This window comes from Bufo gargarizans, chromosome 2 (genome assembly GCF_014858855.1).
Source record: "Bufo gargarizans isolate SCDJY-AF-19 chromosome 2, ASM1485885v1, whole genome shotgun sequence".
NCBI classification, from domain to species: Eukaryota; Metazoa; Chordata; class Amphibia; order Anura; family Bufonidae; genus Bufo; species Bufo gargarizans.
Genome location: NC_058081.1, coordinates 295,121,173 through 295,146,769, shown reverse-complemented (window position 1 = coordinate 295,146,769; position 25,597 = coordinate 295,121,173). Strand labels below are relative to the sequence as shown.

Genomic DNA, 25,597 nt, shown 5'->3' with positions numbered 1-25,597 from the left:
ATATATCCGAGATACAGCGCAAACAGAATGTTTAAGTATTGTACTTTCTTTTGTTTTACTTGAAAAAAGAATACATTTGCCAGTTATCATTCAGTGGGAAATGGGGAACGAGAAAATTTGTTAATGTTAGATAATTTTTTAAGATAGGCAATGATTGTTTTAAGGATTTGTACTAGAGATTGAGCAAATCAATACTAAACTAATCGGGTTTGTTCCAAATTTCACAAAATTCATCCACCAATCTAATCCAAAGTTTTTGCAATTAACTTTGGTCAAATTCTGTAAAAACTGAGTTTAGCACTATTTTTGCTGTGAAGTTTGGTGGGGAAAACCATGAGGGAGGAAAAAGATGGAAGATTCCATGACACTAGCAGGAAGCAGGTTTGAGGGCTTGTCCTGATTGGCTCAGAGGCTGAAAGACAGCCGGTTCAACTAATCAGTGGGCAATAGACAGAAGATTCCCCATTCTGTCTTCAGCTTATGACACTGAAGGGTATCCTGTGGCATTAGCAGCTATTACAGACACAAGCTGCTAATGTAGTGTGATAGGGAAAGTATAAGCAGAGTTAATGGAGAGAATAGGAGGATATATTAGGGTATATTTTAGGGAATTTGATCAGGGAAAGCATATGGAGAGACTGAGGGAGTGAGGGACTGGTTGCCCAGTTGTGTGTTTAATACAGATGCTGGCAACTCATTATTCATGTATATGAGCAGAGAGACCGTTCATAGGCTTATTGCCAGCATCCCAATAGCATACATTCTGCTAAATTTACCATTTGTAATTGGGCACATTAGTGCATTATGCTTGTGATACTAAATGTGTTGCATATTACTGCAAGATAATGGGTAATCACAGCAAAAGCAATAGTGTAATAATACAATTTCTACATCCATGTAATACACATTGCATTTTACTGCAAAATAACGGGTAGTCACGACAAAAGCAGTACTGCAATAATGCTATTTTTATGCCCTTGTTATTAAACACATTGCATATTTCTTATCATCACTTTAACCAAAATGAAGTAGGCATGAATCTGTGATTGATTTTAAGTTGCTGAAGGTGTCTCATCATGCCACTGTCTGCCTGCCTACCTTCATGTTCTGTGCCATATGACTACTTCTGCTGCCATCAAGCCACTGGGGCTGTCTGCCTGCCTGCCTACCACCATGTCCCGTACGGTATTTAGTAAGAATATCTGCAATATACCACAAGAAAGCATGGCAACATTTTTTTTTATGTTTCTTGCATTTCAAATAAAATGTAAATTAAATGAAAGTAAAAAAGAAAATGTATGTCTCGGGGAAAAATGGATATGAATGCACAGGAAGGTATTGTTTATAATGGTCCAATAGACTTTTATATTTCATTCAAGATTCCAATGAATTACTTTATTCTATAAAAATATGACAGGTTGTCCCATCACAGGCATGTGTGATCAGTGGAAGTCTGACTGAGACACCTATTGATCACAAGAATGACCTTTTTATTTTCTTGCCTTGATTCTGTATTCTTTCCTTCCATTTCTTGTCTCTTTTCCCATCAGTCATGTCAGTAATTAGCCCATGGAAATAATTTGGCCAGAAATTCCACAATTTGAGCACTTTACAAGATGCCACGAGCAATAGTGATACATGTTTACTGAGTTTCTGCAATAAATTTATTATTAAACTGAGTAGCTAATAATTTTCCAAGATAATTTGTGACTAGCCCTCAGCGCATCGAGGCATTCTTTATTTATCTCTCTTGTTATAATGAAAACCCTGCAGTAGAATGACTAGTCATGAGGCAGCTGTGTTTTAACACAAATGCAAAGTTGTATGCCTCAAGGCCACAGTACATCAGATGCAGCCATGTTGACATTCACTGGCTACATAACTGCACACCAGACTGACTACGAAATGTATTACAGCTCGAAGGTGCAGTGAACTCTCCTCTATCCTCTGTTCTGCCTGTAGCGTTCATGAGAAAGTACACTTTCTGCAAACTATAATAATTCATAAAGCTACAAATAATCTACAGACAGGGCACTGCATTATCCGCAAAGGCTTGAATATTTAGGAAGGCTAAATGTCAACCCGAGGATTGTTCCCTACATTCACTTTTTGACTTTTATAAGTGTTCATGAAATAGTGTACAATTTAACAAATGTCCAAATTTTCTTTAAGCAGAAGCTTGAGTACAAATAGTCAAACGCTTGCAGAATGATTACAAGGCTTGCCTTCACATTTAATGAAATACTATTTAGGTTTTTTTACACTCTGCTACACCACTTCCACAGAATGCTTATTTCTATACAGCTTGAAAAGCCATTCAAACCCCAACCCAAAGCAGAAAATCTGATAAAAATACCTACAAGTGCTTGCTTCCTTAGCCTTTCTCTTAGCATACATGGAGATGAGTGGTGGCAGATTGCATTCTTGTAAAAAACAACAACAACAAAAAACATGATTTAATGATATTGTGTGTATGACATTATGTGTGTATGATATAAGATGTTTATCCTATGTGTTTATGTGTGGCCACCCATTGATTGTGGTATGAATTGCAGCCTGTCAATGTTGTGATATTGTATGAAATTAGTTTAGTGAGAAATTGGAGTTCTTGACCGAATTCAAGTAAAGGTAAAATGGATGCATCTTTCTGAGTTATAGCCAACATACAACTATAGAAAATCATGTCTTGATTTCAATGAAGATCAGAAAATATGGCATATGGTTTGCCCGTTTTTACCTAATTGTTTATAATTGCATTATAGCTATCAACCCATGTACAGCAGCTTTTATTTATACATGGTGGCCCATGAAAATGTAGCCCGCCTCCAGCGATAGTATGAGAAGATGAACGCGCAAGTAGATTATTTATTTATTTATTATTATATACAAATCACAAAAGATACTAAAAGTGGTCCCTTTTCAAGTCTCTGCATCTTTGGGCCCATCGGATTAGGTTGGCGGATGCTGCTTACAGCTCTTCAGCAGTGATGCTGCGCATAGTGTTTGTGATGTGGATTGTGACGCTTTCTGTTTTAAATTTACTCCGAGACAAAAATCGCATGTGGACAAGTCTGGGGAACATAGTGGGCATAACCCCTTGCTCACACTTCGCTCCTCCGTAAACAGTTCATGAACCCATGCCAGTGAGTTCTGTGAGGTCTGTCATGTTGTCCCAAAAAGCAGGACATTTTTTCTTCTGTTGTTAGTTGGTTGTAATACTGTTCAAACATGTCCAACTAAATTGCAGTATTCGCAGTTGATTTGAAGAAAATTGGGCAATCAGCAATCATAGTAATCAACCAAATAGAGTACTTTCCGTGTTTAGCTTTGTCAGATCGATGGAGGCCTCAATTTCTTCATATTTGCAAAAGAGCTAGTTTGATGTCATTTCCGAACCAGACTCTGAATACAACATTTAGCTGGTGGTTTTGTTCCTTGGTATTTGTCGGCAAAGGTCTCCTGCAATTCTTTAATCGATCTGCTTCTCACATAGCCTTCTACAATCACTATTCGCTGTTCCAGGGGGGACACCATCTTTCTGTCACAATAGGCCACTTTTATTAAACTGAATAATGAATCAGTCTTAGTTATCCATAGCAACCAATCAGAGTTCAGCTTTCAGTTCCATAAAAAATGAAAGCTGAGCTTGATGGTTGCTATGGAAAACTAAGACTCATTTACTATTAGTTTGATTTGGAGATAATGAAGGCGGGCTACTTTTTCATGGGCCACTTTGTATAATAAAGATGTAATAATAAAGGTGTAAATGTAGGACAATAGCTGTTGTACAGCTTTTCTCCCTATTCAGAGAGCAACAAATTAGAAAGTGTCATATGCCATGTTCATAGATGCTGCAGATTCAAGAGGATCAGTGATAAACCAGTCCAAATTTAGGGGACATGCAATCAATGGAACTATTCTTCAATGTGCTATTTTTTCCCACCCATTCATTTCTATTGGGTCGTGAACAAATGCATTTTTTGTGCCCTATCCACAAACCTTATTGGAAGTCTGATTCGTGGATGTATTTGTGGATGAGAATAAATGTTTCTATTGATGGGGGTGAGAATTTTTTTTTAATGCACATAGAAAGTACCCTATTTTTGCAGATCCATTTTTTGCAGACCAAAAATCTGATAACAGCTGTGTGCATAAGGTCTTAATACATAACCCTTATTACCTCCCAATAAATTATTGTTAGTCTCTATTCACACTATATATTGCAATATTCATGTTGTGTACATAATAGGAAATGCATTGTGATTATATCCTTAGCCTATAATGGACTGGGCAATTGCCAGATGCCAAACATGTACCTACTACTGGACATTTCTAATGATCTCTTAGCATTAATTTGGCTGGTTGTCAACTTTATTTTTTTAGCTATAATGGAAAGTGTAATTGACTATGCTTCCCAAGAAGGGAATATGAGAATCCCAATAGAATTTAATATACGGTAAATGTTTTTTACATATTGGGAGTCACCAGCATGCATTTCCAGTTTTATGCCATACAATTTCAAACCTCTGAGACATAGGTTTGGAGATTTGTCTGTGCTGTCAACATACTCTTAGGTAGAGTTGAGCGAACACCTGGATGTTCGGGTTCGAGAAGTTCGGCCGAACATCCCGGAAATGTTCGGGTTCGGGATCCGAACCCGATCCGAACTTCGTCCCGAACCCGAACCCCATTGAAGTCAATGGGGACCCGAACTTTTCGGCACTAAAAAGGCTGTAAAACAGCCCAGGAAAGAGCTAGAGGGCTGCAAAAGGCAGCAACATGTAGGTAAATCCCCTGCAAACAAATGTGGATAGGGAAATGAATTAAAATAAAAATTAAATAAATAAAAAATTAACCAAAATCAATTGGAGAGAGGTTCCATAGCAGAGAATCTGGCTTCCCGTCACCCACCACTGGAACAGTCCATTCTCAGATATTTAGGCCCCGGCACCCAGGCAGAGGAGAGAGGTCCCGTAACAGAGAATCTGTCTTCATGTCAGCAGAGAATTAGTCTGCATGTCATAGCAGAGAATGAGGCTTCACGTCAGCCACCACTGCAACAGTCCATTGGCATATATTTAGGCCCAGCACCCAGGCAGAGGAGGGAGGTCCCGTAACAGAGAATCTGTCTTCATGTCAGCAGAGAATTAGTCTGCATGTCATAGCAGAGAATGAGGCTTCACGTCAGCCACCACTGCAACAGTCCATTGGCATATATTTAGGCCCAGCACACACACAGGCAGAGGAGAGAGGTCCCGTAACAGAGAATCTGGCTTCATGTCAGCAGAGAATCAGTCTGCATGTCATAGCAGAGAATGAGGCTTCACGTCAGTCACCACTGCAACAGTCCATTGGCATATATTTAGGCCCAGCACACACACAGGCAGAGGAGAGAGGTCCCGTAACAGAGGATCTGGCTTCATGTCAGCAGAGAATCAGTCTGCATGTCATAGCAGAGAATCAGGCTTCACGTCAGCCACCACTGCAACAGTCCATTGTCATAAATTTAGGCCCAGCACCCAGGCAGAGGAGAGAGGTCCCGTAACAGACAATCTGGCTTCATGTCAGCAGAGAATTAGTCTGCATGTCATAGCAGAGAATGAGGCTTCACGTCAGCCACCACTGCAACAGTCCATTGGCATATATTTAGGCCCAGCACACACACAGGCAGAGGAGAGAGGTCCCGTAACAGAGAATCTGGCTTCATGTCAGCAGAGAATCAGTCTGCATGTCATAGCAGAGAATGAGGCTTCACGTCAGCCACCACTGCAACAGTCCATTGGCATATATTTAGGCCCAGCACACACACAGGCAGAGGAGAGAGGTCCCGTAACAGACAATCTGGCTTCATGTCAGCAGAGAATCAGTCTGCATGTCATAGCAGAGAATGAGGCTTCACGTCAGCCACCACTGCAACAGTCTATTGGCATATATTTAGGCCCAGCACACACACAGGCAGAGGAGAGAGGTCCCGTAACAGAGAATCTGTCTTCATGTCAGCAGAGAATTAGTCTGCATGTCATAGCAGAGAATGAGGCTTCACGTCAGCCACCACTGCAACAGTCCATTGGCATATATTTAGGCCCAGCACACACACAGGCAGAGGAGAGAGGTCCCGTAACAGACAATCTGGCTTCATGTCAGCAGAGAATTAGTCTGCATGTCATAGCAGAGAATGAGGCTTCACGTCAGCCACCACTGCAACAGTCCATTGGCATATATTTAGGCCCAGCACACACACAGGCAGAGGAGAGAGGTCCCGTAACAGAGAATCTGTCTTCATGTCAGCAGAGAATTAGTCTGCATGTCATAGCAGAGAATCAGGCTTCACGTCACCCACCACTGCAACAGTCCATTGGCATATATTTAGGCCCAGCACCCAGGCAGAGGAGGGAGGTCCCGTAACAGAGAATCTGTCTTCATGTCAGCAGAGAATTAGTCTGCATGTCATAGCAGAGAATGAGGCTTCACGTCACCCACCACTGCAACAGTCCATTGGCATATATTTAGGCCTAGCACACAGGCAGAGGAGAGGTTCATTCAACTTTGGGTAGCCTCGCAATATAATGGTAAAATGAAAATAAAAATAGGATTGAATGAGGAAGTGCCCTGGAGTCCAATAATATATGGTTATGGGGAGGTAGTTAATGTCTAATCTGGACAAGGGACGGACAGGTCCTGTGGGATCCATGCCTGGTTCATTTTTATGAACGTCAGCTTGTCCACATTGGCTGTAGACAGGCGGCTGCGTTTGTCTGTAATGACGCCCCCTGCCGTGCTGAATACACGTTCAGACAAAACGCTGGCTGCCGGGCAGGCCAGCACCTCCAAGGCATAAAAGGCTAGCTCTGGCCACGTGGACAATTTAGAGACCCAGAAGTTGAATGGGGCCGAACCATCAGTCAGTACGTGGAGGGGTGTGCACACGTACTGTTCCACCATGTTAGTGAAATGTTGCCTCCTGCTAACACGTTGCGTATCAGGTGGTGGTGCAGTTAGCTGTGGCGTGTTGACAAAAGTTTTCCACATCTCTGCCATGCTAACCCTGCCCTCAGAGGAGCTGGCCGTGACACAGCTGCCTTGGCGACCTCTTGCTCCTCCTCTGCCTTGGCCTTGGGCTTCCACTTGTTCCCCTGTGACATTTGGGAATGCTCTCAGTAGCGCGTCTACCAACGTGCGCTTGTACTCGCGCATCTTCCTATCACGCTCCAGTGCAGGAAGTAAGGTGGGCACATTGTCTTTGTAGCGTGGATCCAGCAGGGTGGCAACCCAGTAGTCCGCACAGGTTAAAATGTGGGCAACTCTGCTGTCGTTGCGCAGGCACTGCAGCATGTAGTCGCTCATGTGTGCCAGGCTGCCCAGGGGTAAGGACAAGCTGTCCTCTGTGGGAGGCGTATCGTCATCGTCCTGCCTTTCCCCCCAGCCACGCACCAGTGATGGACCCGAGCTGCGTTGGGTGCCACCCCGCTGTGACCATGCTTCATCCTCATCCTCCTCCACCTCCTCCTCATCCTCGTCCTCCTCGTCCTCCAGTAGTGGGCCCTGGCTGGCCACATTTGTACCTGGCCTCTGCTGTTGCCAAAAACCTCCCTCTGAGTCACTTCGAAGAGACTGGCCTGAAAGTGCTAAAAATGACCCCTCTTCCTCCTCCTCCTCCTCCTCCTGGGCCACCTCCTCTTCCATCATCGCCCTAAGTGTTTTCTCAAGGAGACATAGAAGTGGTATTGTAACGCTGATAACGGTGTCATCGCCACTGGCCATGTTGGTGGAGTACTCGAAACAGCGCAACAGGGCACACAGGTCTCGCATGGAGGCCCAGTCATTGGTGGTGAAGTGGTGCTGTTCTGTAGTGCGACTGACCCGTGCGTGCTGCAGCTGAAACTCCACTATGGCCTGCTGCTGCTCGCACAGTCTGTCCAGCATGTGCAAGGTGGAGTTCCACCTGGTGGGCACGTCGCATATGAGGCGGTGAGCGGGAAGGCCGAAGTTACGCTGTAGCGCAGACAGGCGAGCAGCAGCAGGATGTGAACGCCGGAAGCGCGAACAGACGGCCCGCACTTTATGCAGCAGCTCTGACATGTCGGGGTAGTTGTGAATGAACTTCTGCACCACCAAATTCAGCACATGCGCCAAGCAAGGGATGTGCGTCAAATTGGCTAGTCCCAGAGCTGCAACGAGATTTCGCCCATTATCACACACCACCAGGCCGGGCTTGAGGCTCACCGGCAGCAACCACTCGTCGGTCTGTTGTTCTATACCCCGCCACAACTCCTGTGCGGTGTGGGGCCTGTCCCCCAAACATATGAGTTTCAGAATGGCCTGCTGACGTTTACCCCGGGCTGTGCTGAAGTTGGTGGTGAAGGTGTGTGGCTGACTGGATGAGCAGGTGGAAGAAGAGGAGGAGGAAGCCGAGAAGGAGGAGGTGGCAACAGGAGGCAAAGAATGTTGCCCTGCGATCCTTGGCGGCGGAAGGACGTGCGCCAAACAGCTCTCCGCCTGGGGCCCAGCTGCCACTACATTTACCCAGTGTGCAGTTAGGGAGATATAGCGTCCCTGGCCGTGCTTACTGGTCCACGTATCTGTGGTTAGGTGGACCTTGCCACAGATGGCGTTGCGCAGTGCACACTTGATTTTATCGGATACTTGGTTGTGCAGGGAAGGCACGGCTCTCTTGGAGAAGTAGTGCCGGCTGGGAACAACATACTGTGGGACAGCAAGCGACATGAGCTGTTTGAAGCTGTCTGTGTCCACCAGCCTAAATGACAGCATTTCATAGGCCAGTAGTTTAGAAATGCTGGCATTCAGGGCCAGGGATCGAGGGTGGCTAGGTGGGAATTTACGCTTTCTATCAAATGTTTGTGAGATGGAGAGCTGAACGCTGGCGTGTGACATGGTTGAGACGCTTGGTGACGGAGGTGGTGGTGGTGGTGTTGGTGGTACATCCCCTGTTTGCTGGGCGGCAGGTGCCAACGTTCCTCCAGAGGCGGAGGAAGAGGCCGAGGCGGCAGCAGCAGAATAGGCCGAGGCGGCAGCAGCAGAAGAGGTAGCAGGGGGAGCCTGAGTGACTTCCTTGGTTTTAAGGTGTTTACTCCACTGCAGTTCATGCTTTGCATGCAGGTGCCTGGTCATGCAGGTTGTGCTCAGGTTCAGAACGTTAATGCCTCGCTTCAGGCTCTGATGGCACAGCGTGCAAACCACTCGGGTCTTGTCGTCAGCACATTGTTTGAAGAAGTGCCATGCCAGGGAACTCCTTGAAGCTGCCTTTGGGGTGCTCGGTCCCAGATGGCGGCGGTCAGTAGCAGGCGGAGTCTCTTGGCGGCGGGTGTTCTGCTTTTGCCCACTGCTCCCTCTTTTGCTACGCTGTTGGCTCGGTCTCACCACTGCCTCTTCCTCCGAACTGTGAAAGTCAGTGGCACGACCTTCATTCCATGTGGGGTCTAGGACCTCATCGTCCCCTGCATCGTCTTCCACCCAGTCTTGATCCCTGACCTCCTGTTCAGTCTGCACACTGCAGAAAGACGCAGCAGTTGGCACCTGTGTTTCGTCATCATCAGAGACATGCTGAGGTGGTATTCCCATGTCCTCATCATCAGGAAACATAAGTGGTTGTGCGTCAGTGCATTCTATGTCTTTCACCGCTGGGGAAGGGCTAGGTGGATGCCCTTGGGAAACCCTGCCAGCGGAGTCTTCAAACAGCATAAGAGACTGCTGCATAACTTGAGGCTGAGACAGTTTCCCTGGTATGCATGGGGGTGATGTGACAGACTGATGGGGTTGGTTTTCAGGCGCCATCTGTGCGCTTTCTGCAGAAGACTGGGTGGGAGATAATGTGAACGTGCTGGATCCACTGTCGGCCACCCAATTGACTAATGCCTGTACCTGCTCAGGCCTTACCATCCTTAGAACGGCATTGGGCCCCACCATATATCGCTGTAAATTCTGGCGGCTACTGGGACCTGAGGTAGTTGGTACACTAGGACGTGTGGATGTGGCAGAACGGCCACGTCCTCTCCCAGCACCAGAGGGTCCACTAACACCACCACGACCATGTCCACGTCCGCGTCCCTTACTAGATGTTTTTCTCATTGTTATGGTTCACCACAACAACAAATATATTATTTGGCCCAATGTATTGTATTCAAATTCAGCGGGATATAAATTTGAGGCCTAGTATTTAGGCGCTGGGTGACCGGTATGGATTTAGTGACAGAATTAGACTTGGAAATGCACAGAAGCGTGTGTGTGAAGTTATTCTGAATGACCCTATGTGCACCTTCAATATGATCTACCCTTTTAGGGATAGATTTCAAATAGCTCTGATATAGCAGAAACGACTAAATTATGAAATTGCTAAATTGGGAATTGTATTTCAACCCAGAACAAAAAATGTGCTTTGACGGACACTAAATAACTTTCCCAGCCACAACAGGACAGCGGTAACGAGAGATTTAGCGGGATATAAATTTGAGGCCTAGTATTTAGGCGCTGGGTGACAGGTATGGGTTTAGTGCCAGAATTAGACTTGGAAATACACAGTAGCGGGTGTGTGTGAAGTTATTCTGAATGACCCAATGTGCACCTTGAATATTATATACCCTTTTAGGGATAGATTTCAAATAGCTCTGATATAGCAGAAACCACTAAATTATGAAATTGCTAAATTGGGAATTGTATTTCAACCCAGAACAAGAAATGTGCTTGAACGGACACTAAATAACTCGCCCAGCTACAGCACTAAGGACAGATTTAGCGGGATATAAATTTGAGGCCTAGTATTTAGGCGCTGGGTGACAGGTATGGGTTTAGTGCCAGAATTAGACTTGGAAATACACAGTAGCGGGTGTGTGTGAAGTTATTCTGAATGACCCAATGTGCACCTTGAATATTATATACCCTTTTAGGGATAGATTTCAAATAGCTCTGATATAGCAGAAACCACTAAATTATGAAATTGCTAAATTGGGAATTGTATTTCAACCCAGAACAAGAAATGTGCTTGAACGGACACTAAATAACTCGCCCAGCTACAGCACTAAGGACAGATTTAGCGGGATATAAATTTGAGGCCTAGTATTTAGGCGCTGGGTGACAGGTATGGGTTTAGTGCCAGAATTAGACTTGGAAATACACAGTAGCGGGTGTGTGTGAAGTTATTCTGAATGACCCAATGTGCACCTTGAATATTATATACCCTTTTAGGGATAGATTTCAAATAGCTCTGATATAGCAGAAACCACTAAATTATGAAATTGCTAAATTGGGAATTGTATTTCAACCCAGAACAAGAAATGTGCTTGAACGGACACTAAATAACTCGCCCAGCTACAGCACTAAGGACAGATTTAGCGGGATATAAATTTGAGGCCTAGTATTTAGGCGCTGGGTGACAGGTATGGGTTTAGTGCCAGAATTAGACTTGGAAATACACAGTAGCGGGTGTGTGTGAAGTTATTCTGAATGACCCAATGTGCACCTTGAATATTATATACCCTTTTAGGGATAGATTTCAAATAGCTCTGATATAGCAGAAACCACTAAATTATGAAATTGCTAAATTGGGAATTGTATTTCAACCCAGAACAAGAAATGTGCTTGAACGGACACTAAATAACTCGCCCAGCTACAGCACTAGGGACAGATTTAGCGGGATATAAATTTGAGGCCTAGTATTTAGGCGCTGGGTGACAGGTATGGGTTTAGTGCCAGAATTAGACTTGGAAATACACAGTAGCGGGTGTGTGTGAAGTTATTCTGAATGACCCTATGTGCACCTTCAATATGATCTACCCTTTTAGGGATAGATTTCAAATAGCTCTGATATAGCAGAAACGACTAAATTATGAAATTGCTAAATTGGGAATTGTATTTCAACCCAGAACAAAAAATGTGCTTTGACGGACACTAAATAACTTTCCCAGCCACAACAGGACAGCGGTAACGAGAGATTTAGCGGGATATAAATTTGAGGCCTAGTATTTAGGCGCTGGGTGACAGGTATGGGTTTAGTGCCAGAATTAGACTTGGAAATACACAGTAGCGGGTGTGTGTGAAGTTATTCTGAATGACCCAATGTGCACCTTGAATATTATATACCCTTTTAGGGATAGATTTCAAATAGCTCTGATATAGCAGAAACCACTAAATTATGAAATTGCTAAATTGGGAATTGTATTTCAACCCAGAACAAGAAATGTGCTTGAACGGACACTAAATAACTCGCCCAGCTACAGCACTAAGGACAGATTTAGCGGGATATAAATTTGAGGCCTAGTATTTAGGCGCTGGGTGACAGGTATGGGTTTAGTGCCAGAATTAGACTTGGAAATACACAGTAGCGGGTGTGTGTGAAGTTATTCTGAATGACCCAATGTGCACCTTGAATATTATATACCCTTTTAGGGATAGATTTCAAATAGCTCTGATATAGCAGAAACCACTAAATTATGAAATTGCTAAATTGGGAATTGTATTTCAACCCAGAACAAGAAATGTGCTTGAACGGACACTAAATAACTCGCCCAGCTACAGCACTAGGGACAGATTTAGCTGGATATAAATTTGAGGCCTAGTATTTAGGCGCTGGGTGACAGGTATGGGTTTAGTGCCAGAATTAGACTTGGAAATACACAGTAGCGGGTGTGTGTGAAGTTATTCTGAATGACCCAATGTGCACCTTGAATATTATATACCCTTTTAGGGATAGATTTCAAATAGCTCTGATATAGCAGAAACCACTAAATTATGAAATTGCTAAATTGGGAATTGTATTTCAACCCAGAACAAGAAATGTGCTTGAACGGACACTAAATAACTCGCGCAGCTACAGCACTAAGGACAGATTTAGCGGGATATAAATTTGAGGCCTAGTATTTAGGCGCTGGGTGACCGGTATGGATTTAGTGACAGAATTAGACTGGGATATGGCCAAAAAATAAACAGACTATTGCTGGTTAAATGCACTTGGTGTGACAGCTTCACCCTGATGTAGGCTTTAGCCAAAAAACAACCACACCATTGAGGGTTAAATGCACTTGGTGACAGGCGCAGCTTGCCCCTGATTTAGTATATGGCCAAAAAATGAACAGACTATTGCTGGTTAAATGCACTTGGTGTGACAGCTTCACCCTGATGTAGGCTTTAGCCAAAAAACAACCACACCATTGAGGGTTAAATGCACTTGGTGACAGGCGCAGCTTGCCCCTGATTTTGTATATGGCCAAAAAATGAACAGACTATTGCTGGTTAAATGCACTTGGTGTGACAGCTTCACCCTGATGTAGGCTTTAGCCAAAAAACAACCACACCATTGAGGGTTAAATGCACTTGGTCGCAGCTTGTGCTGGCGCACCACAAGACACAAAATGGCCGCCGATCACCCCAGAAAAATGTGACTGACAAACGGTCTGGGCAGCCTAAAAACAGTGAGCAATTGAGGATCAGCAGCTCAATGATCCACAGCTGCAGATCGATCAGTTAATCAAGTCCTTTGGAGGAGTTAATCTGCCTAATCTCGCCCTACTGTCGCAGCCGCAACCTCTCCCTACGCTAATCAGAGCAGAGTGACGGGCGGCGCTATGTGACTCCAGCTTAAATAGAGGCTGGGTCACATGGTGCTCTGGCCAATCACAGCCATGCCAATAGTAGGCATGGCTGTGATGGCCTCTTGGGGCAAGTAGTATGACGCTTGTTGATTGGCTGCTTTGCAGCCTTTCAAAAAGCGCCAAGAAAGCGTCACAAAAGCGCGAAGAAAGCGACGAACACCGAACCCGGACTTTTACGAAAATGTCCGGGTTCGGGTCCGTGTCACGGACACCCCAAAATTCGGTACGAACCCGAACTATACAGTTCGAGTTCGCTCATCCCTACTCTTAGGCAATTAACAACAGGGTTTACACAGTGATGTGATCCTCAGCCTTTCCAGTGTATTAGATATATAGCAGAAATCCTACTATTACAAGATTTAAAAAATAAATACTTCTTTTTTTCAGAAAGATCCAGGTTTCTTTCATGACAGGTGTCAGAATATTAGATATATTAGAATATTAGATATGTGAGTATTGCCAGACAGTCATAAATAGAGAAAAGTGAATTTCTTAAAATTCAATTTGGGCCTGATTCGTTCGAACCATCGCATACTTTGAATCGAGTCCGAATTGATAGTTCTTTGATAGCCTGGAAAAGTCTCTCTCGTTATTCTATAGAATTGATTTGTTCATCTCTAGTTACAAACCTTTAGAAAAAAAATACATAGTTGATGCTACTGTTATATGTACGCATTTATGATCAGTGCAATTTCCTGCTCCTGGTCTTGTGAAATCAACAGCCAGATTATCATTTCTGAAATGTTTGATAAAAATAATTTTCCAACAGTTTATTTTACAATATCCGTCATTTCGTTATCTCAATCTAGATTCATAAACATCTGCAGTGATATAAAATAAAGCACAAACATTCAGTGCATATTAGTTGTTCTGAACACATGCTGTATATATGGCACATCAAGTATGCATTGGATATGAATGTATGTCATCTATGAATGTATTGTATTTCACATAAAATGCTAAAGTTGATTGCCACTTAAGCAACACATATGGTATAAAAGGTCAAGATAAACAGACCTGCTCTAATTATTGGCAAAATATGTATGGAAAACAATTGTTTTTCCACAAATATCTTTAGATTTAGCGCTCATCATTTACGAGACAGGATTTTGGCACTGACATTTAGCTTTTTCCACACGAAAAAATGACCTGCAATCCACTGCCTGCTCAAAATGTCAACTAATGTCCGCCTGTTCTAGCAGACAATTTGTAATTCACCACTCGTATGTGTATAGGATAGGAATGTTTTGCTGAAAGTTTAGCTTTATTATCATAGTGTCTATTTAAGAAGTAATAGTTACATAACGGTCAAACTTCTGATTTGAAAAGTTAAAGCTAAAATTTCACATTCCAACTATTTCGGGCATTTTTATGCTTTTATTCAGAGGCTTTGGAGAGACCGAGCATGTATCATTGCTCTAGGGATTTGTTCTAGTTGCCATATTTTAAAAGGACATTTACACACTTCGAGGAGAAGCTGATCATTAGGAAGGAAATGTTTCTTCCCGACAGTCAACTGCTCGTTCAGTTGAGGTGAAGCGTTGCATTTACATGCAGCTATCATCTCCACAGTATGAGGACGAGCGATCGCTACTGCTATTGCTCGTCCCCATACAAAATTATTATATCCTCTGCACTCTACTGCCTGGTAAAAATGATTTAGGTGCCCACACCCCAATCATTTCATCCGAAGAATGAGCATTTTGCTTGTTCATCTGATGATCTGCAACACCTTTAGACGGACAGATCATTGGGAATGAGCATTCATAGGAACCTCTCTACCTAATAATCATCCTGATATTCAGGACATGTAAATCCACCTTTAGTGTAAAAGGAATTTATTTTTCTTGCTATGCAGCTATTATAGCTGAGTGGTTAAGTGCCTTGCCTCTAATGTAAAAGGTCATGAGTTCGAATCCCAGCAGAAACTTTTCTGAAATATAGGCTAAATTCGATTTAAATACACTGGGGTTTCCCCAAGCACTGACTCCATATATATGGAGTCAGAGCAGGGACTCCTAAGCCGCAGACTCACACTGAGGGATTCCCTCACTCTTCTGCATGGAAATAGAGGCTAAATTAGATTTAAATACACACAATCGAGCATCGCGCTCGAGCACACATGGTGTTCGGCCGAGCATGCTCGCTCAACACTAGTTATTACATTTCTTTTTTTTATAGATATATTCATATTTATGTATTCAGTTATACAGTATACGTGTTTTTGGAAAAGTAATACCAGGAAGTGCAGCCATACTGGTTGTTGTTTTATTTTTATTTTTTATTTTTTTACAATAAAGGCATGGATGGTTTTCCAGATATAATTTTTTAAACTTACTCCATATATTCTACTTCCTATCCTGGCTCCTGCTTTGTTTGGACTTTTAAAACAATATACAGCCTCACAAGGGCATTGTAACTGATCTCCTGGCACCCCGACCGGGTACCTTTGTCAATAGATGCTCCTAGTGCTTTCCGAGGACTCCAAGCACTCCACTTGACACCGTACGCACTGCAGACCCCACGAATTGCTGCAACTTGGTTGGGGTCTCACGGTCCTCCACCCACGCTGGACCCGAGACTGGGCTTCAGCTTCCAGTTGGTGAACCTCTCCTACATCCAGAGAGCAGGAGCCATGAACAAGCTCTTACAAGAGCTTATACTCAGGGGAGTATTGTGATATAGCAATCCCCGAGAGTGTAGTTATCGCATTCCCCAAACATGAGCCAAAACTTAATGAAGGTATAAAGCAGCCTCTTTATTTTAACACACAAGCATTTTATACACATCTTCCAACAAGGTTACCACCCACAGGGTTTTGTAAAAACAGCCAATAACCACGTACAATACACTCAGATACTCCCACACAAAATCCTCCCCTCTGCCCGTGATAGAATTACCTCACACTGGGTTGATGCAATCATCACATGCAGGCAAATACACAATATCCTCTGTCCTGGAGACAACCGAGAAGTAATTCAATTATCTCTCAGGACAAAGGACATTGCCAATACACACAGAGAGACAATGGAACAGTCCTCCCTACTCAACGTATACAATGTCCCACCCTTTTCAATACACATAGACATTTAACATCCCAAAATGGCACGAATTAGACCAGGGGTTCAAGTTAGTCCAAGTCCTTTGTGAACAAAGGAGGCCTGGCTGATGAGAGGGCCCATAATCCTGGGGCAAGAGGCTAGTAGCCAGGCCCCTCCAAAACCCAGTGGCGAGGTTGGTTTCGCCACACAGGTATCTTTCAGCAGATTTGTACCTATGCAACTGGCTGACTTGTTACATGTGCACTTGGCAGCTGAAGGCATCTGTGCTGGTCCCATGTTCATACGTGTCAATATTGCTGAGAAAAATGAAGTTTTAATATATAAAAATGAATCCCTAGGAGCAACAGAGGAGTCGCCGTTACACTTTAGATGTGTTCACCCTTACCTTACCGAATTTTGACTATATTTTCTTGCAAAAACGATTGCATACAACATCATGACATCATGGCTGCACCTAGCCTTTCTGCTGCCTGAGGTAAAATTTTAAATGCCCCCCCCCCCACATGACCCCCTTCCCACTGGAAAAAATTGTCCTTGATCCAATATGGCAGCTTTCAAGTTGGAGGCTATGTTTCAGACATAGATAAGATAGGACCCCTCACCCATTACTTGCTGGGGTATTCAGATATTTAATTTTTACTTTTGTTTCTGAAATAAAAGGGTGTCCTGATACTTTTGAGTCACCCTGTACATGTGTCCATGAGCTCATAGTAATGCATAGTACATGCCTATGAGGCTAGAGTAATGCATAGTACATGTGTCTGTGATCTCAGAGTAATGCACAGAGCATGGGTCTTTTAACCTACAGTAATGCATAGTATATGGGCACAAGTAAATTGATCTGGACTGCGTGCATAAAAAGTTATAATGTAGACATTCAATTAAAGGGGTTGTCTCTCTTCAGCAAATTACATTTATCATGTAGACAAGGTTAATACAAGGCACTTACTAATGTATTGTGATTGTCCGTGTTGCCTCCTTTGTTGGCTGGATTCATTTTTCCATTATATTATACACTGTTTGTATCCAGGGGTTACGACCACCCTGCAATGCATCAATGTTGGCCTTGCTTGCACACTAGAGAAAATAGTGCCAGCCTCTCTGGTGAACCATGGGACCGTGCATAGACACGCATGCACAGCAGTTCCCGTCCCAGCCAACTTGTATCTGCCTTGCAGCAGTGGCTGTAACTCCTGAAAAAGAGCAGTATATAATGTGATGGAAAAAACAAATCCAGCCAGCAAAAGAGGCATCTTTAACTCATTCAATAGGTTTCACAAAAGGATTTTTGAAATAATATGGAAATGTTTTTTTTGGCCGAAGAATTCTATGAATGGAAACATGAGTGACTTCTTTTTCTACCTGGCTGGAATTCTTTATAACTATGCCAGGACTGGACATTATCTCAAGTGTCCTTTCTGAAAGAGACTCTCCTTATTTTTTTTTATAAGACTGTTGTATATTTTAACTGTTCATTTGGTAATTGTTCATTCAGACATACAGTCAGATTCTCAGTCTGGGAAAGAAACTTGGACGACAGCCAAAAACGACAAAGAGACATAAATACAAATAATAGAAGATTATTACTAGATCCTCAGTTTGGAGATGAGTCATTCCAGATGAGTCATTCTATTAGCTGCAATGATATCATAACATATGGCAATCAACATTAACATTTCCCAACTTAAATACCCATTTCAAGATCTAAACCAATGTCACTTGAACCCCAACAAATTTGGTGTCTTTGTTAGAATTAATATTTAAATATTTTATGACCTATGAACTTCAGAACAAAAAACCAAGCTATTTACATATGTGTATCACTCAAGTTCACTGTGTCTTCCTTGGTCAAAACCTATGCTAAATAATTCACCAGTGGCAGACTAGAAAAGGCTATGTCTAGGAGACTAAAGGGTTAATGTTGAGATATTTATTATGACCTATAATTCATAGGGAAAATTAAGTAACTTCTATAAATGAATCTTTGTTGAATTTCACTTGTGAACCCATACATAGCGTTAAGGACCCCCAACTAGTGACACATACCTTTGACTGACTAGATATTTTGCATCCACCTTGGGAGTACTATGTCTGCCTACAACCTATTTGTACAGAGCATTAATAAAGCACCCTAAGACTTCCCGGGGGCCCTACTCTATTTCTGTATGTCTCTGATTATATTTGGAGAATAGCTCTGTAATGCTCTGTTCAATTATCATTTTTGCTTTTATACCTTGTATGTTGTATTTGTAAGTGAACAAAAGTCCAATGTCCTTAGTCCATAAATTTCAAGGAACTTTACTGAGTTATCCTAAAACCAGAAAATACTGTACAAGCTACGCGTTTCAGACACAACTAAAGCAATCCTTACTCATGACTTTCTAGTTTTAGGATCTCAGTAAAGTTCCTTAAATTTTTTGGACTGTGGATGCTGGACTTTTTTCACTTTTACTGTCCTTTAGACGTCTATGTATCCCAGTAACAGCAAGGTGAACTGAACTTTTATGTGATTTTGTATTTATATGTAGTCATTCAATAGTAATACAGTTGCATAGGTTGCCATTAGCCCCCCACTAAAACAGAGCCTTTTACAGTGCCATACACATCACAGGGACTACGGTACTTGTGTACACACAGTCCTAATCATAGTTGTTGTGTTTCTGTAGTCTCTTATGATGTGAAACGCTGTCACCTAATAGATTTTCTCCATTAATCGCATTATGTATCATGTATCTGAAACATAATGGACTTTATGTGTCCAATGGTATATCCTGCCAGCATATTATATTTCTTTTGTCAGTATACCAGCATCATAGAAAACAATGACATCCTTGCAAACAGCAAATGTTTAGTATTGTATTCAAGAATAATCACTAGTAAAATGGGCTAGTGTTTTACAATCCTGTTAGATTTGGATGTGCAGAGTTCTTGGAAGGGAAAATATCTGGCACATGAATACTGCATATCTTCATAGCAAATGTTTTTTCCCCTTTAAGTACACATTTTATTCTAAAAAAAAATCTTGTAGACCCTAATTAAATACGATGCACTAGGCTAGGATTCTCACTGCCAGATAACCTGAGAAGTACAATAAATCCAGGAAATTTGGCTGAATAGATTATATTATTTTCCTGTGCATTGTTGCCAGTGCTAAAGCCTTGATCATGTTTGCTTTTAAACATTTTTGCATGAAAATAAGCTTCACTCGTGTGACCTCTGCTATGCAGTAAATCATTAAAGCTGAAAATCTATTACATTAAAAGTGTATTTACAAGTAAGTCAAAAGCAAGCTCAGATGACAAGGTCTTCTGCAATCCAGGAGGTGGTCAAATCCAAAATATAGTGTATATTGTACATTCATCAGAGCCATGTTTTAACCCAAAAAGCTATGTTATGCTGGTGGCCTGTGTTTACTGCTGTCCCACTCCTCTGAGCTGCATCCCTCACCAAGATAACACTTTAGGTCTAGCTAAAAGTCAACCGGTTAATTGGTGTAGTGGTTCCACACCAACTGCCCATAACAAACTAGATGTAAATGCAAGCATGATAATAATTCATAATATTATATTATACATACATCATACATTTACAGGTATGTTACATGTATAACTAACGCTTACACTTTGGATAACCCTTATCCTGCCAGGAGTCACTACAGTCAGCTAATCTCTATAAACTTTTTAGTGGGACCCCCAGCAATCAACTACTTGGCAAATCATTTAGAACACTGTCCTACATGTTACATTATAATGGGTGCCCATTGAATTCCTGCTCTCCCATACCTTACAATATCAATATGTTATGGAAACAATCGGAAGGGAATTAGGCTAAAACCTCACTAACCTAATTTAGTATGAAACATGGCATCTATAGCAATTTTGGCAGTTTCATCAATTTACCTAAAGTATCACTATTCATAGATTTCATAGTTTTTCCCTTTATAAACTCTTTCTCTAATTGCTAGTTTTCCCTGAGTTCAGCTACAGAGTGGGAGCAGACTAGGTGCTATGATGTATGCCATACACAGCACACATAGAGAAGTGGTTATCATTATTCCCTATTTCTATCTGTGACATACAAAAAAGCAGCAGCATGGAGGACATTATAGAGAAGTACTGAGCAGTGTAGCTATGAATCTGACACTGGTGTGAAGCAGTACAACACTAGCAGCAGGAGCAATATCTGTTTGTGTCTGTGCCTCTCTCTCTTTCTCTGGAGCAGGTTTTCTCAACTCCGGTCCTCAGGACCCACCTACTGTTCAGGATTTGATAATATCCCACTGAATGAATACCTGTAGTAAGTCCTGATGCATTGAGACTAATTAGATCACCTGCTTAATCCTAAGGAAATACTGAAAACATGACTGGTAGGTGGTTCCTGAGGACCGGAGTTGAGAAACCCTGCTCTGGAGCTTCTTCCTTCTTCTTCTTCACTGTCCAATTACTTTTATGGACAGCCATTGTTACCCGATCCCTCTCTGTCTCTTTAATCTGCCTCATGTGTACAGATTTTTTAGTGAATTCAACTTGAGTGAACAGTGCAGGAGTCAGTCAGGAGATGGAGAAGAGTCTGATATTAGCATTTTAGCTAATAAAGTATATTACAAAGTTTCTTATTTTCACTGGTACTATTGTTTTATGCAAAGTTGTTTGTAATCAGAGGTCCAGTCTAAAGAAATGCCTGAAACTGAACTTCTAAAATGAATATCAAATATCCATGCAGAGCATGTAATTTATCATAGTAATGGTATCACTTTTCTTTTTTTTTTTAAATTAAGGCTAGAATTATAGAATTCCACTAGGTATATTACAATGCAGTATACCAAAATCTATTTGTAGATTCTGATAGACTGTGATTTTGAAGAAAAATTCAGTAGTTAAAGGAATAGTCCCCTCTGGACAACTTTTTATTAATGATTGGCTGATCACCGATATTCTGTACTCCAAAGTGATCAGCTCTTATTGACATGGGAAGCTACATGCAGCCACCTATTTGCTTTGCTATAACCACTGATGTGGAAATGCAGAAGTATGCACCATTCAATCAAATGTGATGGTTGATCATAGAGCAAAAGCAGTGGTTCTCTACTCTGGCCAGAGGCAGATTGGCCATAGACCCTACAGAGAAATTTCCCGGTGGTCCGATGTCCCAGGGTGCCACCCATGTCCTCCTCTTTGCCGCTGACATAATGAGCTCTCAACAGTAATTAACGCTATGAGAATCAGGTACTCATGGATCTGGCCATTGACCACATATGACCTCCTCAATTCAACTGCTATGGCCCGTACCTCACCTTCTAAGCTCCCTGCTCCATAGAAAACTTGAGGAGGAGGACAGAAGATGGTAGCTATTTATGACCATCACAGAGGGCCAGCTTTGGGGCAGTATGTGCTACACTGTGTTATTTGGTTCTGCTGGGGTGGTATTTTGCACCATAGTATTGTTGACCCCCTACTTGCGTCTTCTGTTAATTTGGACCTGCCTACAAAATGGGGCCACTTTTATTTATTTTTTCCAGGATCACTTCCCCAGTCTACCCCTGACTCTGGCCCATAAAACTAGTCCTAAACAAGGGAGTTCCCCTATGGAAGCCTTATGCTTTGATGGATCACATGGAAATTAACTAAGTGCATAAGACAAACAAAAAGTTTCAAACACTAAAAACGGATTGTTTCTAAGGGGTGAAATGTCACATACTGGCATTGTAAGAGGAGGTATTTAATCTAATTATTACCAAATAAGCACAGTAGGTGTATTATAAAAACAAACTATATTGATTTCCAAATTTCTTTTTCTTCACAGGTACCCTACGCAGAATTAGGTGGAAAGACATTAGTGATGACGGTTTATGATTTTGACCGCTTCTCTAAACATGACATCATTGGAGAGGTGAAGGTGCCCATGAACACTGTTGACTTTGGTCATGTGACAGAAGAGTGGCGTGATCTTCTTAGTGCTGAAAAGGAAGAGGTAAGAAATGCATTTTTTGTATTATAAGAAACACATAGGAACACAGAAGGAAAGAACATAAAAGAGAACTGTTGCATTAGAGCAGGGTGACCTTGACTACCAAGGTCATGTTGCATTTTAATAATTCAACAATGCAAAATACACACATTTAGTATTCAGATAGGTGATTAAACAAGATTTCTTCCCTCCTGTGTTGAAGTGCAAGTCATCTGTTCACCCGCTATCTAATTTTCGCAAATTTATAATACTACACAAATGACTTGTGCTATTTTATTTAATCATTATTGTTCATTAATATGAAATAAATTACCATAAAAACTATAGAAATAGATCAGAAATATGAATTTTTTGAGAATTTTTCTGCTATTTTCATTTCAGCAATGTATCATTTCCAATATATTTTTGCTTACTTTGTTATATTGTTTCACCACATAGACATGCTTTAGTGTAAATTAATCAAAAGGTGATATTTTTCCTGTTTGAGGAACTATGACTTCACGCTGTGCTATGCTAGTGACTTTCTTCATCAAACTGTCCAGTTATTCCACTGTATGACAAACCAGGCTATTAAAATAACATTTTATATTATATTTTCACTCCTGTAAAGAATGTCAGATTAGTTCTATCATCCCCCATATTGTTTCAGCTGGTTCCATATTTTCTGAGTAATCAATACAAAAAGCAAATCAATGTAAAAAAAAAATGAAAATGTGCTAAAATACAGATAAATATTAGAACTATATTATAACCCTTAACATCCAAATATCTACAGCCCTGTTCAATGTCAGTACAAAAAAGATAGTAAAAAAAAAATATTAATCACCATTATAAACATTAAGACAGTAAAATGAATTAATAGGAAAGTAAGGCTTGCTTTATTTTGTGTGCTAGCTTCTAAACTGAGCTAACCTGGTTTCTGTTCTGGCTTTAAACAGTTTTGATTAGCTATTTTAATGTTTTAGCCATTGTAGCAAATGCTTGCATTTTATGCTATTCATTTGCTCCTGATATAAAGTGGATATAAAAACTCTACACACCCCTGTTAAAATGTCAGGTTTCTATGATGTAAAAAAATTAGACAAAGATAAATCATTTCAGAACTTTTTCCACCTTTAATTTAACCTATAAACTGTACAACTCAATTGAAAAACAAACTGAAATCTTTTAGGTAGAGGGAGGAAAAAATATAAAAGTGCACACCCTTAAACTAATACTTTGTTGAAGCATCTTTTGATTTTATTACAGCACTCAGTCTTTTTGGGTATGAGTCTATCAGCATGGCACATTTTGACTTGACAAGATTTGCCCACTCTTCTTTGCAAAAACACTCCAAATCTGTCAGATTGCAAGGGCATCTCCTGTGCACAGCCCTCTTCAGATCACCCCACAGATTTTCAATCGGATTCAGGTCTGGGCTCTGGCTAGGCCATTCCAAAACTTTAATCTTCTTCTGGTGAAGCCATTCCTTTGTTGATTTGGATGTATGCTTTGGGTCGTTGTCATGCTGAAAGATTCCTCTTCATGTTCAGCTTTCTAGCAGAAGCCTGAAGGTTTTGTACCAATAATGACTGGTATTTGGAACTGTTCATAATTCCCTGTAGCTTAACTAAGGCCATAGTTCCAGCTGAAGAAAAACAGCCCCAAAGCATGATGCTGCCACCACGATGCTTCACTGTGGGTATGGTGTTCTTTTGGTGATGTGCAGTGTTGTTTTTGCGCCAAAAATATATTTTGAAATTATGGCCAAAAAGTTTAACCTTGGTTTCATCAGACCATAAGACCTTTTCCCACATGCTTTTGGGAGACTTCAGATGTGTTTTTGCAAAATTTAGCCTGGCTTGGATGTTTTTCTTTGTAAGAAAAAGCTTTCGTCTTGCCACTCTACCCTATAGCCCAGACATATGAAGAATACTGGAGATTGTTATCACATGTACCACACAGCCAGTACCTGCCAGATATTCCTGCAGCTCCTTTAATGTTGCTGTAGGCCTCTTGGTAGCCTCCCAGACCAGTTTTCTTCTCATCTTTTCATCAATTTTGGAGGGACGTCCAGTTCTTGGTAATGTCACTGTTGTGCCATATTTTCTCCACTTGATGGTGACTGTCTTCACTGTGTTCCATGGTATTTCTAATGCCTTGGAAATTCTTTTGTACCCTTCTCTTGACTGATACCTTTTAACAATGAGATCCCTCTGATGCTTTTGAAGCTCTCTGTGGCCCATGGCTTTTGCTGTGGGATGCGGCTAAGAAAATGTTGGGAAAGACCAACTAGAGCAGCAGAACTTTATTTGGGGTTAATCAGAGGCACTTTAAATGATGGCAGGTGTATGCTAACTCCTATTTAACATGATTTTGAATGTGATTGCTTAATTCTGAACACAGCTACAGCCCCAGTTGTAAGATGGTGTGCACACTTATGCAACCACATAATTTTTTTGTTTTTTGTTTTTTTCCCTCCACCTAAAAGATTTCAGTTTGTTTTTCAATTGAGTGGTACAGTTTATAGGTCACATTAAAGGTGGAAAAAGTTCTGAAATGATTTATCTTTGTCTCATTTTTTTACATCACAGAAACCTGACATTTTAAAAGGGGTGTGTAGACTTTTTATATCCACTGTACATTAAAATGTAATTTCTTACTATTTGAAGCTTTATCTCCTACTTTGTGCACTTTTTCATTACACTATTAAGCTTTTACTGTGCTGTATATTGTATTTTTTCTGTTCACTGTAAAGGTCATTTTTTATTCGTTCACATTCATTTGATTATCTTTAAGATCGCTTTTCCTATTCATTTTTTCACTAGCTTTTCCAGCTTAGCTAAAGAAAGGCTGCATATATGAATGCTTTAGTCCAATCTGTAAAATTGACACATAAGTGAGGAAAGTAAAGATTTTCAGGTCAATTAGAGCACTTTTGATTTGGGTTAAATATTGTTTAGGTTGAATCAAAATCAGACCAGATGC

The 25,597-nt window shown here is 41.4% G+C and overlaps 1 protein-coding gene across 1 annotated transcript in view; it reads left to right on the top strand.

The window, feature by feature from the left end:
• SYT1 (synaptotagmin 1) overlaps positions 1–25,597 on the top strand; it is a 361,940-nt gene that overhangs the window by 214,946 nt on the left and 121,397 nt on the right. The window contains exon 6 of the mRNA XM_044277107.1: positions 22,466–22,633. Within this exon, the coding sequence (XP_044133042.1) occupies positions 22,466–22,633 (168 nt within the window). The remainder of the gene's footprint in view (positions 1–22,465; positions 22,634–25,597) is intronic.